This window comes from Periophthalmus magnuspinnatus, chromosome 21 (genome assembly GCF_009829125.3).
Source record: "Periophthalmus magnuspinnatus isolate fPerMag1 chromosome 21, fPerMag1.2.pri, whole genome shotgun sequence".
In the NCBI taxonomy this organism is placed as follows: Eukaryota; Metazoa; Chordata; class Actinopteri; order Gobiiformes; family Gobiidae; genus Periophthalmus; species Periophthalmus magnuspinnatus.
Window position 1 is genome coordinate 14687447 of NC_047146.1, and position 14948 is coordinate 14702394.

A 14948-nucleotide genomic window follows, 5' to 3' on the forward strand; every position below is an offset into this window, starting at 1 on the left:
TGGGACACATCTTATCAGCTGACTTCACCTTTCTTGAACGTAATTTCATATTTGTGGTGGGTAGTACTTCATCTTCGACCTCATCTACAACTCCTTCACTCTCTGATTCCTCCCTCGGGCGTCTGATTACAGAAGCGAAGGAATATTTACATTCTTCTCCCAAGTATTCTTCTTTTTCTTCACTATCTGTTTCATTTTCTTCGAGGTCTGGGTCTTGGCGATTTGGTTTCTTTGGTGTTTTATTTCCTTTCTTTTCTGCACTAGCGAGCATTTTCTTGGTCTTGGGGTCATAGCCACCTCTGGCCTCTTCCATTCTGTATTGTTCTTCTTCTCTCAATCTCATTCTCTTATACTTTCGACCCAGCCCCTTCAAAGCCGCTGACTTTTTGCTTTTCAGAATTGGATATAATTCCATTGTAGTCACTGCTTGGCCTGTTTCAATTGTCTGCTGGTCATCATCTTGCATTTGATAAGAGCCTTCTGCTTTCACCAATGGAAGTTGTATATGTGATTCACTGGTTTCAACTGCCTACTCGTAGGTTAGCGGACTTCTTACATGTGAATATGGTTAATTTATCTTGACTATTAACTTCTCTGTTCTTTCATTTGCCTTTTGTATATCTTCCATTGCTCTCTTTCTCTTATTTTGGTTGTCTTGTAAAATCTCCTGTCCTTCATTTTCAAATAGTTGCAAAACTCCAAGTTCAATGTGTCTTTTCTCCATCCGTTTGCGTCCTAGCCTGCCTTTCTTCTGAGTTGCTTTGTACGTAGTAATCAGAACTCTCAAAGTATCAATAACGTCAAGAGAAAATATCCCCTCAGCGGGCCATGTTAGCTCAATTTCTTTCCAGCGTAGATGCCACTTTTTCGATATCTTAGCAACATTTTGAACTAATGAATTCTTCTTTTCTACTACTTCAACTGGATTGATTTTAGGAGTTGTATCCATTTTCAAAAAGAAAAGAAAATTTTCTTGCAATAACTGCGCAATAATAACTTGTGTCTTCCCCTTCTATTTATTTATTTAGTTATTTAATTGTATTTATTTATTTCCACACTATTTTATTTATTTGTACATTTATTATCTATTTTAGTACGTGTTTGTTTGTTTATCAACCTCCACCGACAAACACAATAGCATTTACCCAGAACAATAAACTAACATTAACATTAGTATTTAAGCAAAAAATACTCAATGAAAGTACAAATATTTAAGATTATGTAACTGCACGTGTAAAATGTCTCAACTCTTAAATTTCCCAATAGATGAATTAGTTTAGTTAGTTAATTAAACAATTGATCGCCCAATTGCAATTGATTTATTACTCAACTACAATTATTGTATTTATCACTAATAACGTAAATATTGTCTATACAAAAGAGTGGAATGCAGTGGTGAAACCCAAAGAAATAAATAAATCAATTATTCAAAGCAAACAATTACTTCCCCCATACCTAAGACTTGTCATCTGTTGCCAAGATTTAGTGTCAGTATCTCTCTAATTCACATAGGCTGCATATGATAGGCAAGCACCCAATATATATTTAAGTATGATCATAAACCATGTAAATCAATATGACGATGTAAGCAGATCTTTGTGTGATGAAAAAGATTTAGTGGATAAAAGCAAGAAACCACTGGTCTTTTTTAATTCTGTGATGTTGAGTCCCGTCTCGGTTTCGCTTGGTTTGGCTCAGCTCTGCCGTCTCGCGATATATTAGCCTGGGTGTGGTCTGGACTAACCACCAACTGGCCTGGATTGAGCCTGATCTCCGTCTGGACCCGTCACTCTGGCAGGACCATCTGACCCTGGCCCGGGGCCTGTTTCATGCTCCCACAGGATTGTAATAAAGACATCAAAAATACTATCATTAAAGATATACAAATTACAGGAATACGGTATACCTTATGTAACAATATAATATAAAATGTATATATATCAGTATCTACTATATATATATATATATATATATATATATATATAATACTACAGTAATAATTATTGTAATATATATATTACAATAATACTATATAATATCAACTAACTTCACCAGTCTTCTCCATTCTTGCAGTGAGTGATCAGTTCACTACAAGATTAGCGCACTCATAATGCTGCCATCTCCTAAACCAGTGTCATCAATAGGGTGGCCAAATATCCAAGTGTACACCACAGTCTTACACCATTAAATAACACCAGGACATCAAAAAGAAGAAAGGTACCACCCCAAAAAAGGCAAAGGGAGATGGAGAGGGGAGGTGAAAGAAGAGGAGCAACAGGGGAGCAGAAAGAGAGAGAGATGGGAGAGGAAGAGATAAAGGAGGAGAAGGGGGCAAGAGAGCTTGCAGGGGTGGGAGGAGCACGGAGAAAGAGGGAGAGAAGGGAGGGGGTCAAAAGATAAGGAAGAAACAGAGACAAAGAAAGTGCAGGAATTTATCCCCTGAACACACCAACTGCACCCAATGCACACACAGAGACAAACAACTAACTACTAACAACTAACCCCAATTTAATTGTGACCTGGTGACCCGAGCCTGAACTGCACCAGCACGCGCTTAAACCTCAGTTACATAAATCATTGTACGTACACCTTTATCCATTTTCCCTTATATACTCGCGTGCACAAATGGGTCATCTAAATTTAGTGTCACCCAGCAGACCTGGGCCTAAACAGCTGCAAACACGCATTTCCTTATATACTCGTGTGTACCGTTATCTTGACTACTTCGCTTGACTATTTTCACTTATTCTTCTTCAACACACAGGCCTATTTACATGCATACAACATCAAAAACCCAATACAGCGCTATATTTCCCTAATTTAGCAATGTAGATGAATTTTAGGTAATTCCCAAACACTCCCACCAACTAATTTACAGAGCAATAAAAATAATGCTACCGATCCTGCCGACAACGCCAATATTTAATGTAGTTTAATTTACACACAGAGCAGCTCACCTGTAATAGTAGCCCAGTGGTCCGGAGTGGGATGTATTCAGGAAATGACCCAAAAGACAAGCTCTGATAGTGTAATGATATTTATTACAAAAACAGAGTATATGCCAATCACAGACAGAGTCTGGGTATTCTCTGAGCCAATGTGAGAAAGACCATGAACAAAGAAACTCACCTATATTTATAGTCTACAGAACTATAGAACTATAGGACAGCCCCTTGACACATGTTGTTTGTTCATGCGTTAGGTCCCAAGACTTAGCAGTTCCCATATGTTGCACCCATAGCTCTCAGTGTGAATTTATGATCTTTGTCACCTCTGTGTCTTAACCCTTAAAAAAAACAGGGAGAAATTCCTGGACCTGATAACAGTTGGCAGGCCAGATACCACACTAGCTTTGATTAATGGTTTGCTGTAGGTGATTGAGTTGGAGGTAGTGAAGATTCAGATCAGAAGATCTGGGTTTAAACCAACTGGATTTCAGCATTGAAACTGGCAACCCAAATGAAAAACTCATTCTTGAATAGCTTCATCATCTTGAAAACCAAAATACCATATTTTGACAAAAACTATTTGGCCATCGTGCCCAACACTTTTGTAATTAAGAATAAATCAGCATTACAGTTGTTATCAGTATTGTTATCAGTTACCTTTGGGGATTAAAATCTTACACACACCCTGTACTGCACAACACCCTAGTGCTGATTTCCAAATCAGCTTGACAAATGTGTGTTACATGCTGTTTTTCAAAAGGCAAAATATGTTTGTCTATACCTAGTGAAAAGGTATATTATAAGAGGCTCAAGTATTTTCTAGGTAATTTAGATTTTAAGATCTAAATTTATAATGGGGAATACAGTTTGCCTGAATTTATCCTTTTGGTTTGATTCTGGTGTTACCGTTAAACTGCTTATGGAATTTGTGACTTCATACATTATATTTTATTATACATCATATACTCATTTTTACCTCCATCTTGCTTGAACATAAATGTTTTAAGTTTTGTTTTTTGAAAAATGCATGAACAGCTAACACAAAGAGTGCCATTGTTTTTATTTCCTTGAGTTTCGTTTTCACCCAAGTCCCCGCCCACTGGCCATAAAAGACTCTGCACAGCTCCATTCTCTGAGAGCAGAGAAGCAGCAGACGGGAGAACTGAATAGGACAATTCCATCCTCCAACCTTCTCGATAGTGGACTTGAAATAGGTAAGTGGTTGTTGCTTTAATGCATCCTACTAAAATGTCTTTGTTGTAAGTTACTTGGGAATATGATATTATACTGTTATATTATACTAGCCTTTTACTGCCTAAAAAACACTGCAAAAATCAAAGGTAAACTGTCAAAGCCAGACTTGGAGAGACTTATCCATGCATTTGTCTCCAGTAGGTTAGACTACTGTAACGGCCTGCTCACTGGCCTCTCCAAACGAGCCTTAACACAGCTGCAGTACATCCAGAACGCTGCTGCTCGGGTCCTAACTAGAACCAGGAAGTACGAGCACATAAGTCCTGTGCTCAGGTCTCTGCACTGGCTTCCTGTGGCTCAGAGAATAGACTTTAAAGCAGCTCTGCTTGTGTATAAGTCTCTCCATGTCCTAGGTCCAAAGTATATCTCCCACATGTTAGTGCCATATGAACCATCTCACACTCTGAGGACTTCAGGGACCGGCCTCCTGCTGGTGCCCAGAGTCAGGACTAAATATGGGGAATCAGCGTTTCAGTTTTATGCAGCTAAAACCTGAAGATGTGAGACAGGCCTCTACTTTACGTGTTTAAATCCAGGCTCAAAACAGTTCTATTTAGCTGTGGTTACGATTGAAAGGTTTTTATTCTGCACTCTTCTGTTTTAATGTTAATTTTATGATGATTATTTGTGATTATTTATGTTTTGATTAGTGTGATTTTAATGTCCTTATTCTGTAAAGCTTTTTGAATAACTTTATGTACAAATTGTGCTATACAAATAAATTTGCCTTGCCTTGCCTGCTATACAGATTGAAATTGACCTTTTAACTGGTTCTGCTGCCATTCAACATAGATTCAACATTTTGTAGACTGCATACTGCTATTTGAATACAAATTGTCATTTTCTGGTCTTGCATCGTTTTATTATTACCGTATTTTAAAGAATTATAAGCTGTGTTTCTGGTTAAAATGCTCTCCTGAACACTTCCTCTTTAGACCAGCTGTAGACTTTGGTCTACAATTTTTAAGTTATGGTTGATAGTGTTTTTATGAGTATTATCTTTTAAGGCAACTTCTTACCTGATGTATGTATATCTACTTTTTGTTTTCAGGACTGATGCATAGACAAAAGGCCTGTAACACAATAACAGCAGGTTCATTGTGCCAAATCCAGGTAAATTGTCTACTTAGACGCTTTCCTTGTTTATCCGAGCTGCTTCGGTCTTTACTTTGTTTTTTAATCATTTTACCTATTCAACAAGGACAGGACAATCTGTATATTCATAATTTTACAATTTTCTCTTAAGTAAATCAAGACTGAAACTAATTTTTAACAAATTCTCTGATGAGCCAGTGAAAGGTCCAGAGGAAAAAAACTAAGGAATTCTTTCTGTGAGCAGTATTAAAAATAGCAAGAAGAAAATAATGACCTATAACCACAGATACTTGCTCTCTAACTGGTTGAACTCGTTGAACATGCTTCTCCTGGGCACTTCCCCTTTTTAATGTGAATTTATTAGCACGCAATGAATCAGCACTTCCTCCACTGCTACTTTTGTGCTGCCATTGATAATGTTTTCATATGAGTATTGTCTTTTTAGACAATTTTTACCTGTTGTATGTAAATCTACTTTTTGTTTGCAGGACTGATAAAAATTGGCGTCCCACACAATGGCAGCATCTTAATTTTGCACAATTCAGGTAACTAGTGGAGCAATCATCACAGATTAAATAAAAATAAAAATAGTAATATAATCATCATTATCATCATCTTTATACAGAAAAGTGCTTTTTTATTTTGTCAGTATATTTTTGATTCTTCTTTAAATTAGATTTCTGCAAGGTGTGTCATAGATGAAAAATCAAAAGTCACAATGGCAGAGCCAGACCAAAATGAGGTGAGTTTTCAGCCTAACAAACTGCAACTTACATTAATATGAGGTAAAGCGATAAATACATGTTAATATCTTCCAAGACCATTGGAAGATACTGGTCTAATAATCTCACAAGCACAACAAGAATAGACCATTATTATGAGCCAAAAATATATGTCTAGTGATGTGAGTAGTACATTATTGTAGTTGTTAACTGTCTTTTTGGGTTGGATTTCATCTATAACACATGAACTAAAAATAAATAAACAGAAACTCAGAGACAGCAGTAGTTAAATCGTTTGCCCATCAACTGTATGGTCACCTGTTTCATTTCAGCTCCAGCAAGTGCATTGGGTTGTTGTCCGTGGGTAAGACACAATTTGCCTATACAAATGTGGAGTGTGTAAGTGATAGTGAGTGTTGTGTCGACATTTTATATAAACATGATAATCGACCAAACCAACAAAGATAATCACCAGAATGTTCAGAAATAAGCTACTTATTTCTGATGATCTTAAACAGCTATTTAAATATAGAACCTATTCATAATATTAAAATTATTTATCTGCATTGCATTTTAAAACTGTCAGCAACTTTAATAATTATTGTGATATAATCATTAATCGCAATTAAAAAGTGAACATAGAGGACTGGGAAACAGCAGATTTCAGCAGAACAAGCGAAACATTTAACTCATATATTTTGGTGTATGTAAGAGGGACTGGCTGGTCTGGCAATCGAGTTATAGGTCAGATCAGAGGAGAGGCGACCCTGCTCACAGTAAATGTGTCACTGTGTTTTGGTTTTTTTTCATCTGTAATATTAAATTCATTAATAATATTTAGTGTACTGTAATATTGACAGTGTTTGTCACATTGCATTTAAAATGTATTAATTAAATAAATATGATCCACAGATTTCCTCACAATTATTTTCTATTTTGTTTTATTTTTCAGAATGACCACTTGGATCCATCAGCTGACTTGGAGCACTGGACTAAAGATCAAGTGAGAGAATGGGCTCTCTCACTGGAAGGTGCAGATGACAAAGCTGCAAACACACTGTTTGAGCAGGACATTACAGGACGTAGTCTAATGCTTTTAACAACAGCAGATCTAAGAGACATAGGTGTGAAACTGGGCCCAGCAAAAGTCCTCATTCATGCTAGAGATGAAATGAAAAAGTTAAAAAAGGAACAAACGGATATCTGTTCTGGAAGACCATGTAAACCATACCCTTTTTATAGGTGTCATGACACGTATAGATACGTGGAAGGTAACATTCTGGATGTAACAGAATCTGGGGCATCAGACTTTATTGAACCATGTCATGAATATAAAGCTTTTACCAACACTACAGAGGAAACTAAAATGATCAAGTTTATTTCTGAGGTTATACGCTTTGCAGCTGCCTGCATGAACAGCCGCACCAACGGTACCATCCATTTTGGAATCGGGGATGTGCCAGAATTTACTCATGGTCAAGTGTTAGGTGTAGTTGTTGAGAAAGATAGAGAGGAATATGACAGAAAATTAAGATGTGCTATCCGTCAGTGTTTTGAGGTCAGAAATGAAAAAACAGCCCAAACTTGCATTAAACCTCCTCGATTTGTTAGCGTACTCAACACAAAGAACACAACTTCTGTAAAGTTTGTGATTGAGGTAGATATAGTCCCTGATTCATCATTATGTGGAGACAATATCTATCACACATTCAACTGTAATACCAAAAAGAACAAAAGCAAAGCAAAAGAAGCATCCGAAGGTGAACAGAAGCAGTTCTTTGTTCGAGAAGGGGGCAGCAGTAGAAACCTTCTGGCTCCAACTACAAATGCCAAACCAATGCAAGACTACAACAAGTTTGTTACCAGTGTACCACAATTATTACAACTCCGAAGGCAGGCAGAGGAAAACCACCTGAGTGTAATTAAAAGCCACAACCATGGGTCTAAGCTGTGTCAGATGATCACTGGAGGAACAGGCTCCTTAGACAAGTCTTGCTATGAGCACTACATTATTGTCACCAATAAATCCCACCCCATTCATTTAGACTCCATTGGTTTCCTTGTCGAACTCAATCCTATAGCAGTGCTGGACTTTGATCCCCAGTCTTTTAAAAATGGGCTATGTGAGGGCTTTGAAAATAAAAGTCCTGTTAGTCTCCATTCACCAGACAAGTATAAAATCACAGAATCCGTTGAGGACATTGCAAAAAAATTGCAGCTGACACGAAGTACCAGCTGGGTGTTCTGCAATGGAAAAACTGGTGAAGAGCAGCCCGCGGAGATGAATCTCTGGTTGATGGACAAAGGAGCCTCGGTTCGAAATGTGATTTCTTTTTTATGTCGAAAAGATGTTCTTCGAAACAAAAGGTTTCTTGTTGTTTTTTTACTATTGTCAAGAGTAAATGACAAGATGGATCCTCTTGTGGAGACCTTCTGTACATTTTATCAGGAACTGAAAGGCAAAGAGCAGATCCTTTGTATTTGTGAGAATGAGAATGCATTTACCTTGTGGAAAAACTTGATAGACACTCGCTGTGAAGTGGACATCTCAAATAGATGCATCTATGAGCTCAGCTTTGCAGAGGTCAATGGCACCATCCTGAGCCTTCAGTCAGAGAACCGCAGGAAGAGCCGATTCCTCCCGGGAGCTGGAGGGGGCAGAGTGCTTCTAGAGAAGAAAGTGGAGCGCCAGCTCACTACACTGGATGTTGTTTGTGTGAATCAGTGTGAAGGAGGAAATGAAGACCAAGTCTCCATCGAGCAGAACTTCTACAGAGGGGGAGACGTGTCCTGGTGGAACTTCTATTTCTCAGAGCAGCCTGGCTCCATGCCGTTTATTAAAAGGGACAAATTTGTTTACATAGTTGACACACTCATCCCAGACTTGTGTTCCTTGAGAAAAGCCTGTGTCCTCTTGAACCTCCTCCATGTACCTGGATGTGGTGGAACCACTCTGGCCAAACACACTCTGTGGACTCTCCGAGAAAAGTTCCGCAGTGCTGTGCTTATTGACAACGACGCAGACCCAGTTACAGTGGCAGAACATGTGGTCACCCTCCTGCAGTGTGGCTGTAAGGAGCAAGAACCCCCAGTGCCTGTGTTGTTGATGATAGATGATTTCGAAGACATGGAGAAGGTCTTCAACTTACAACAGCTCATTGAGAAACAGTGTTTGAGCAGCAGTGTCCAGTCCAGGTCTCCACAGGTGATCCTCCTCAACTGCATGAGGTCAGAACACATTTCTGGTCCAACTGATCCAACTGAAGACACTGTATTCATTGGCAATAAACTCACAGATGATGAGCAGAAACAATTTGATCAGAAATTTGTAGAAATGGAAAAAAGACATTCTAAAAAAGACACTAAAACCTTTTATGGATTCATGGTCATGAAAACCAACTTCGACATTAAGTACATTAAAAGTGTTGTTCAACACACCCTTCAGAAATTTGACATGGAGCAAAAACATGCGCAGCTTATAGCGGTGTTAGCACTAATCAGTGTTTACTGCAAACATGCAGCTCTGTCTCTCTCTTTGTGTGAGGAATATCTTAGTCTGCAGCCAAAGCCATGTTTGGGAGACAATGAGGTTGAAGAGGGATTTCAGCAGTTTTCAACTTTAATCTTGTCCTGTAACATAAGATCTAAGGTTTTGTTTAAAGGAGTTAGAATGATCCATTCACAAATTGCATTGCACTGCCTGAAGGAAATTAACGTAACACACAAAGTCAGCAAAGCAGAGATTGCTAACTTCATCTTGACTACTGATAAGCTTTATGACTGCACACAAGGTAAAAACAGGCTCATGCAGGATGTTCATGACATTTTAGTTAAAAGGTATCCTTTTGAACAAGAAGCTCAACCTTCTGTTCTCACCAGTCCCTCACATTACAAACCCATCAGCTGTACTGAACAGGATGCTTCCTGTCCAGGGAACAAGGAGGATAAAAAAATTGAGTCTCGGTTCTCACCCCTCATTCAAGATATTGAACGTGAAACTCCAGGGTTGGAGGAGAGTGTTCTTATACATGCTTCCAGTAGGTTTCAAAAAGATGCTATTATTTCTCAGTTACTAGCCCGGTATTATTACCTAAAAAGGAAAGATTTTATTGAGGCAAAAAAATGGGCAAACACATCCAAAAAAATGTCACAAAACAGCTCATATATCTCTGACACCACAGCTCAAGTTATGAAGCATGAGCTGAAATATGCCATTGCACGTGAAAACTTTACCAATGACCCTAAAGTACTTCATAGACTTTTGAAACTCGCCAAATCTGCCGTGGGTGCATTCAAAGAAACTCAACAACTTGCAAAGCACGAGTCATTTCAGAGGTTACAATCCAAAAGAGACTACAACCCTTTAAATACCTCTGGATTCCTGGGAGAGATACAAGTGTGTGTACACATTATTGAAATGCTTGAAAAGATCCCTTTATTCTCTACTGGCAAGGTTCGCCATGACCTTTTGTCTTCCATGCTTTCTGGAAGCACAAAACTTGATCGACTTAAATCCTTCGATCCTGAATATAAGAAACATTTACAATTCTACAAGGTTCTTGAAGAATTTTCTGATACACTGCACAATCTCAAAGACGTGATGAAATATAATTTTAACTTCCTTGACAAATTTAATGTAAACCTGGGATCTAAGTTTGGGATGAAAGAAAGCCATGACCAAAGAGTTAAAAGTGAGCTTTCCCGATGCTTTGAAAAATTTGCACAGCTTTTCTGCTTGACAGAATCAGAAGATTTGTTTAACAAAAGCATGAGCACTAAATTGAACCTGCACAAGGCCAGGCAATTCATTGAGAAGGAGAAAGTTGATACATACTCTGGAATTTTGAATTGCCTTTCAAATGACAATAAACAGGAAATCTTGGGTAAAATTGTTGATGCTTACAAATTTATTTACAACTCTGTCAATTGTAGTCCTGTGGAAAAAATGAACTACATCTACATGAATGTTGTGCTCAGTTGTATCGATCAGAAATTGATTGAGCCATTTCCAGAGCTGGTTAAAATTCTTTGCAAATGCCTTAAGGATCCATTGCTAAAGTCTGATTTGCCTCTCTACTTCATAGCAGTCCTTCTGTTATGGCCAGCGCAACAGCGACATTTAATCTTGGCAGAGAGTGCTGAACTGCGGAGTTACATCACACATTTGAAGACCGCTTTTCACACTGAGATGAAACAAATATACAATGGCAAGACCGCAATTGTCCATTTCTTCCTGGGAAAAAAGGCTGGTTATGAACGCATAGTGCATCTGGGAGAAGTCAAACGATGTAGCAAAGCAGAGAAGGAACAATTTGCCACCAAATGGGAAAATGGAGTGATATGGAAAAACCCCAAGGTACAAGAGCTTCTTTGCAGAGTAACTGGGCAAGTGAAATACAAACACATTCTGGTCCATACTGGTAATCCTGAACAAAATGTTGAAGTCACACCACAATTCCAAAGTCAACTCCGACGTTACAGAGAGGGCTCCACTGTATCATTCTTTATTGGGTTTTCCATGAAAGGGCCTCTTGCAATTGACATTGACCAAAATTAAACTACATTAAAGTAGGACTCACGAGCAGTGTGATGGGACTCTATTGTTCTTATCCTTCCAGAAAAGTTAGCATTTAAAATCACTATTTATCAGCCAATGTTCTTAAAACATAACTTAAATACAATTTAACCATTTAAAAATCAAACACGCTAATCTTGTTGCAGATCCCTGAATGTAATGTAATGAATGTAAAATTATACTTTTGTCAATCAAATGTTGTCTTTTGTCCAACACTTGACATTTTATAATTTTGTTTGTTTTATGATTTATGAATTATTAAATGTAAAAAAAAAAAAAAAAATACTTGAGTGAATTGAGTGTTTTGTTTTTATTTATCTTATCCATAGCACTGTTGCCATAATAATACAAATTCAAACCAAGATAAATCAATAATTAAAAGTGCCTAAAATGGAGCCTATAAACAGGAAGCTGAAACTACTTGTACCCCCATTTGAGAAAACCTCTAAATAATAATGTTGTGTATTTCATCAGATGTATAGCAAACAATCCATAACAGTTTTAACATCACTTTTGTTTTAGTTAATACTTCATTTCTCCACCCATCTGTTAAATTATATCTACTCTCGTCCAGCAGAGGTCAGTGTAATATAATGTTTTTCCAGAATGACGAGAGTGAAAATGTGGTATTTACCTTTAACAATTTTATTTAAAGTCATCTTTCTGGACACTCAAGGACACCGTACAAACCCTTAATAGACAATTAAACAACAATTTATCAATTTAACATTCAAACTATTTATTCTTATCTAATCTCACACTAATAAGCATACCTGTATACTTAAAAAGACTGAAAGTATATATGAAATGAAACTGATTAAATTAAGCTATACTTAATTGTTCCTTAAGGGGATTAATGGTTACTATCAGTGCAGTTTTAATTTTATATGTCTTTGCATCATCTTCAGGTATTGAGCTATAGCCTTGATCAGGACCTTAGCTGGAAAATGTTCTGCTTTGTCATTGTGTTAATATTATTGTTCTATTGTTGCTTAAATATAACCTAAACCTTTGTGAAATGTGCTAGTTTAGAAATATAAAATTAATTCACCATTAGGTCAAAGCATCTCATAAAACAGTATCTTGTGGAGTTCCTCAGTCAGGCTTGTTGCAATACCATTAAAAGCCAGCAGAGGGCAGCACCTCAGGCCCGCTGCTCAGACTTCTAAAGTGGAACCTGAAATGACTGGTTAATAAGTTTTTAAATATCCATCTATTTTAGCAATTACATTACAAGAGAAACAAGCTGCTGCGAACCTCTCATACAAAAAAACTCATCTGTGTATTTTATCACTCCTAACAAATGGTACATGCAGAGTGAAATAATTTAATATTGTTTTCTCCTCAATTCTGATACCATTGATTTATACAAATATCATTGAGATAAATTAGGATTTCACACCAGGTGAGTCAGCACAATTCACGTTACCATAGTGATAATATGATAACATTTAGCAGTGGTTGTAAATGCATGTATTTATTGTTAATGTGTCATGAACTCCCCTATTAATCGTGCACTATGAATGGGTATATTGAGATCGCTAATGCTCCTATCATCGGTACTCTTCTACTAAACTACAATGTTGCATTTACTAATTTAACGTTCTATAAAATTTAAAGCTCTCATTTTGGTAAAAAGCATCATTCTCTCAAAAATTTTATTAAAAAAATGTTCACTCCAGATTACATCAGGTAAGTAATTTATGTAATGAAACGTCATCAATAATTTAGGTATTCTGTAGTTCATAACTAGCCTTGGCTAACTCATTTATGGTGATGGAAATCCCTGAACTTAATACAATCATAGTTTTTTTCTCTTTAACACATATACAATAAACATTAAAGCAGCAGGAAGTTTATCATTACAGTGAGATGGTCAGGGTCCTGAGGAATTACCCTCACTGACCAGTTTATGAGGTAATTGTAATAACTCAGCCTTAATTTATCTTTGCATACATGAGAAGAGCTCCTGGAATGACATCTGACCTAGACTCTTTGTATTATGTCAATTATTATATAAACTACAATAAAGGAACAACCTAGAAGTGGTGCACAGACCCTTATCATGTATGGATTCTGAATGAAATGTGTGATTGTCGTTATGTACTGTATGTAGTCCTGTTTTTTGCTTGTGTCCCTTTGACACAATCCATGGAGAATTTGGTTTTCCTTAATATTTTAGTCACAGCTAAATACAATAGTTTACTATGAGTATTTTATGGTTTAAGTGAGACTGAAACTTTTTGGATGTGGAAAGTCATCAGCATGATTTCATGGAAATAGAAAGTTAAAATCATACTATGGGATATTCTTCTTAGAGATAGATGAGGTTTGCAGTTTGTGGAGATGCAAGTCCACTCAGAGTAATATGCAGGGCTATAAAAACATTCAAATTGGAAAAAAAATGGCTAAAAAGTTACACAGTGGGTCTTTGAGATTGACTGGGTTATTATTGTCTTGTAGGAACCTTCAAACCCAGTGACCCGTCAGGAGCAGTGCAGCACCATGGGAACCTTGTCCAGATCTCCTGATATCAAGAGAACGATGTCACCTTACACAAAGTAAGTAGATTTTTTCTTACTTTTTTTGGACAGGATTCCTTCAGGTAAAATGTGGGTGTGTGGTTGACAAAAGTCAGAATTTCACAAATTATTTATATTTATTTATTTTTTTATCATTTTGATGGAATCCAATTTCACATATTTCTGGTGGTGGAAAATTATCTGCGTGATTCCATGAAAATAGAAAGTTAAAACCATAGCTACTTCGGAACATTCTTCATGGAGATAGATTCATTTTATGTCATAGTGTGAAATGTTATAGGCAAAGGAACAACATTTCCATGGAGACAAGCAGGTGAACAAGCAGGTTTGTGGAGATGTGAGCCCACAGAGTAGGGACACATGTATTTCAGTGCAATAAAAATAACCAAAATTAGTCTATTTTATAACTAAAATGTTACAAATCTTGTCAGGAGCCGTGCAGCGACATGGGAACCTTTTCCAGATTTCCTGATATCAAAGAGATGACGACATGAGGACCCGAGGCTTGTAAGTTGTAAATTTTTTCTAACTTTTCGACTTGCCGTGTATTCCCGTGGACAGGGTGACTTCAGGTAAAATTTGAGACCTATGATGATAAATGCTGTTTGTCCCTTCTTCCCACTGGGCCTAAACAGCAGAATAAAGGCTTTTAGAGTCAGATGAAACCTAGTGTGGACAGTCATAAACAAAACATGCATTACGAAGAACCCTTGCCTTCTACTTTGTAAATCAGTGCACTGATTTTAACTACAGGCTCTGAGCGCTGGGTCGGAAAATGTTTGTTCGACATCAGAAAGCGCCTTCAATTATG

The 14948-nt window shown here is 37.2% G+C and overlaps 2 protein-coding genes across 4 annotated transcripts in view; both read left to right on the forward strand.

Moving 5' to 3' along the window:
* Positions 1–4088: 4088 nt before the first annotated feature.
* LOC117389336 (sterile alpha motif domain-containing protein 9-like) lies at positions 4089–11881 on the forward strand. Of its 3 annotated transcripts, XM_033986992.2 has the most exons (4): positions 5252–5315; positions 5786–5842; positions 5974–6039; positions 6972–11881. In XM_033986992.2, the coding sequence occupies exons 3-4, from the start codon at positions 6016–6018 to the stop codon at positions 11574–11576; spliced, it is 4629 nt and encodes a 1542-aa protein (XP_033842883.1). In that variant the 5' UTR covers positions 5252–5315; positions 5786–5842; positions 5974–6015; the 3' UTR covers positions 11577–11881. The 3 variants fall into 3 exon arrangements, with proteins under 3 accessions (XP_055086329.1, XP_033842883.1, XP_055086330.1); XM_055230354.1 differs by lacking the exons at positions 5786–5842; positions 5974–6039 and adding an exon at positions 4089–4162 and having other exon boundaries at positions 5254–5315; XM_055230355.1 differs by lacking the exon at positions 5974–6039.
* Positions 11882–14057: 2176 nt separating this feature from the next.
* The window catches only part of gli2a (GLI family zinc finger 2a), a 105688-nt gene continuing 104797 nt past the window's right edge, over positions 14058–14948 (forward strand). Inside the window, exons 1-2 of the mRNA XM_055230356.1 lie at positions 14058–14155; positions 14569–14644. The gene's annotated coding sequence lies outside the window, so the exon portion shown is untranslated. The remainder of the gene's footprint in view (positions 14156–14568; positions 14645–14948) is intronic.

Coding starts and splice junctions, on each gene's coding strand:
- LOC117389336 (XM_055230354.1), top strand. CDS start 5,259: ATGCATAGACAAAAGGCCTGTAACACAATAACAGCAGGTTCATTGTGC. Junction 5,316..6,971: donor GTTCATTGTGCCAAATCCAG/GTAAATTGTCTA, acceptor TTTATTTTTCAG/AATGACCACTTGGATCCATC.